This window comes from Penaeus vannamei, chromosome 5 (genome assembly GCF_042767895.1).
Source record: "Penaeus vannamei isolate JL-2024 chromosome 5, ASM4276789v1, whole genome shotgun sequence".
Taxonomy (NCBI): Eukaryota; Metazoa; Arthropoda; class Malacostraca; order Decapoda; family Penaeidae; genus Penaeus; species Penaeus vannamei.
Genome location: NC_091553.1, coordinates 32,837,108 through 32,840,307, shown reverse-complemented (window position 1 = coordinate 32,840,307; position 3,200 = coordinate 32,837,108). Strand labels below are relative to the sequence as shown.

At 31.9% G+C, this 3,200-nt stretch overlaps 1 protein-coding gene across 1 annotated transcript; it reads left to right on the top strand.

Moving 5' to 3' along the window:
- Positions 1 to 692: 692 nt before the first annotated feature.
- LOC113817252 (Heat shock factor) lies at positions 693 to 2,515 on the top strand (the record flags this gene model as incomplete). Its single annotated transcript, XM_070122238.1, is given in 2 exon segments — positions 693 to 750; positions 1,213 to 2,515. Coding segments are annotated over 2 exon segments (363 nt in total), but the record flags the coding sequence as incomplete, so codon positions are not given.
- Positions 2,516 to 3,200: the final 685 nt, after the last annotated feature.

Below are 3,200 nucleotides of genomic sequence, written 5' to 3'. Positions count from 1 at the left end.
AGTCTTGTGTACTTTGTTAATATTATATTACATCAAAGACATTTCCTTAGCTGACATGCAAAGAAAAAAGATGGACAGTTAGTGTAGTGTAAAAGAAGCACCTGGCTGAAATTTTAAGATTAAATTTTAAGAAATGAAAATAGATTAGTCATCTTGTGCAGGCAGTAGTGGTCACTTTGGAAGTGGTCAGGTTAACTGCAGTATTTTACAGCAAATTTGTCCTTGTCAGACTTTAAGTCCTACATTTTTTAGTCAAAAGTTCAGGTATAATAGGTTCAGTTCAGACTAAATCAAATTATGGATTTGTTGGCACTTTTGCAAATTCAGCCAATCATAGTTTGTGAAAGACGTGTCTGCTATATTTTAATCTATTTATTTATTTATTTATCATTATTCTGTTTTTGTTTTTTTTTTATGCAAAAGACACATCTTTAGTATAATCATTTTAGCTATGAGAAGCCGAGAAACTTTATTTATTTTGGGATCAGTTCATGCTAGTTTACTATTCACTTCAAAAAATTATTCAGTGACTGGCCCAAAGTGCACTATCCTTATGGAATATTTATTTAGAGAGTAACATGAGGAGGGACAAGTACAATGTAACTAGGTTTGTGTTTTTGTTTTGTTTGTGTTCTATCACTTATGTGGTATGTGTATCAAAATGTTTATAAACTCTTATGCTTTGGTTGCAGATGTTCAACACTGATGATAACTATATCCCAGAGCTGGATGCAATGGCTACAGCAAGTGGTAAGCAAATGAATGTTTTGTGTTAGTTTAAAAGCCACAAATTGCAGTACTGACTCTTTTTTATTCTTTTTTTTTACTCACAAATGTACATATAAAAATTTTGATCAATTTAGAGAGACAATAGAATCTTTATGCTGCAGGTAAACAAATAGAAAATAAGAATAATAAGTAATAAAAAAAAATAAAAAATATGGAAAACTTTTAAAAAATGCATTGATTCTTGTTTATGGCAAATTTAGGTTACTGTACAAAAACAGCATTTCCGTAATCTTTATTTAAAATGATATTATATCTACATTTACTGATAATTAAAATTTATAATAAGCTTTACATATCACTTTAGTTACACAGTGAAAAATTTAATCTATCTGTAGTTAAGTGTCTCTAGTTAATCACAACCATTATGTACAGTATGTAGCACATTAAGCATAAACAATTTCCTAAGGGATATATTTTTCACAGGGAATGAGGTTTCTGTATATAATCCAAGCCTCTTTGACCTGGCGAGTGATATCGAGGAAGACCCTCTCAGTTTCCTCAACACCCCACTACCCACTTGCTCCACCGCCACATCAGACGTATCGCCAGTGGCCTCGTCCAGCGCCAGTGCTGTCAAGCCTTCAACCAAAAGTGGCCCAACACCGGCAAAACACCTTAGACTGAGCATAAAGAAAGAGCTAGATGACTATGATGAATTAAATACCCCACAGATTAGCCCATCCAACTCCACTAAGCCTGTATTTAGAGGGAAGAAACGAGGGAATTGAATTGCTTAGAAGTGAATGCTTGGCTTGAAACATGCCCGTTGCCTCAGTTTTCAATATCATTTGCTTTTAAGGCCGTGCATCATGATTTTTTTTTTTTTCAAAAACTGACATATCTCAGTTTTTGCAGACTTTATTTAAAGGACCAGGAATTTAATTCATGATAGCATTTAGTTTTTTTTTTTTTTTTTTTTTTTTTTTTTTTGTGATACAAATACATAAGTGATACCAATTTAAAGTTTTTTCTTCTTCTTTTCTTTTCTTTTTCTTTTTCTCTCTGTGAAGATGATTTCACATAAAAGTGCAAATGTAGAGAAAAGTATGAAAAGAAAAAAGGAATCACAGATATATATATTTCCTCAAAAAATATAGTTTAGAATTATCTGTAGGTAGAGCTTATTGAGTGACATATTCAGTCTATATAGGTAATAAGCATTTCCCTAGAGGTATATCTAGCTCTGTCATACAGCTTCTAGATTTTGGAAAAATTACTTTGAGTATGAAATTTTATGTGGAGTCAGTTGTAACACATAAATACCTTTCTTTTTGAATTATAATCTACTGATGTGTTTGTGTGTATATATGTATATATATACATATATATATATGAATTGGTATGATTATAAAGAGAAAGCTATAATCATCTTCTTGGTCTAACATTTTACGGCAGTACCAGATTCAAAAGCTTTCAGAAATAGTTATTTTCTGAAAAAAAATAAGCATTTCAAAATATGGGGTTTCAAAATTTAGTAACTGTAAAGATTTATACCCTTATTAATATCTTTGCATGCTAAAGGGCTCCTATACACCAATATGATGCATACATGATAGATAAGTGCACATACACATGTATGGTTTATGTGATATACACAAATATGTGTAAATTAATATTTGTACAAGATTGTACATAAATATATTGATCTCTGAGGCTTCTCTTTCTGTCTCTTTTTCTGTTTATTCATTCATCTGTCTCATTCTCTTTCTCTTTCTACATTTCTCTCTCTCTCCCCTCTCCCCCTCTCCCCCTCTCCCTCTCCCTCCCCCTTGGCCTCATCACTCTATCTAACTTTATTGCTTACTTCCCTTGATTATCTTCCCTTCTCCATGCCAGTTTACTCCTTTCTCTCCCTCTCCTCCCCTCCCCTTCCCTTCCCTTCCATCCTGTCCTCTTTAGTATGGTTTATTTTCACTTTGCACTTAATGATAGAGATGGGTATGAGGTATTATTGTGATAAATATAAACATTATTTTTCCAAGTCTGAACCTCTTCCAATTTCCGATGACTTATTGCAATGTTGTAGCTTAGCTAATGTGAATGCTTGCCAAGTGGTCTTAAGTAGTCTAAGTAACCCGTGAAGATGATGAAGGTGATGGATTGAAATGCAGCATTTTTTTTTTTTTTTTTTTTTTTTTTATCTCTCTCTCTCTCCATCTGTCCTGTTCTAGTGAAATTTGGAGTTTGCATGAATTAATCCTTTTTTAAAATTTATTTAATCTTATTTATGATTTTTATTATGATGGTTATTGTCATTCAAATTCAAATTATTATTTGCATGCATGTAGAATAGTCCTGATTGTTTATGCTATCATACAGTATATGATTTATGTAAAAGAAGAAAAAAAAAGTGCCAATCATAATTAAAGACTGACATCAGTAGATTAATGTCAACATTAATAACAAGTTAC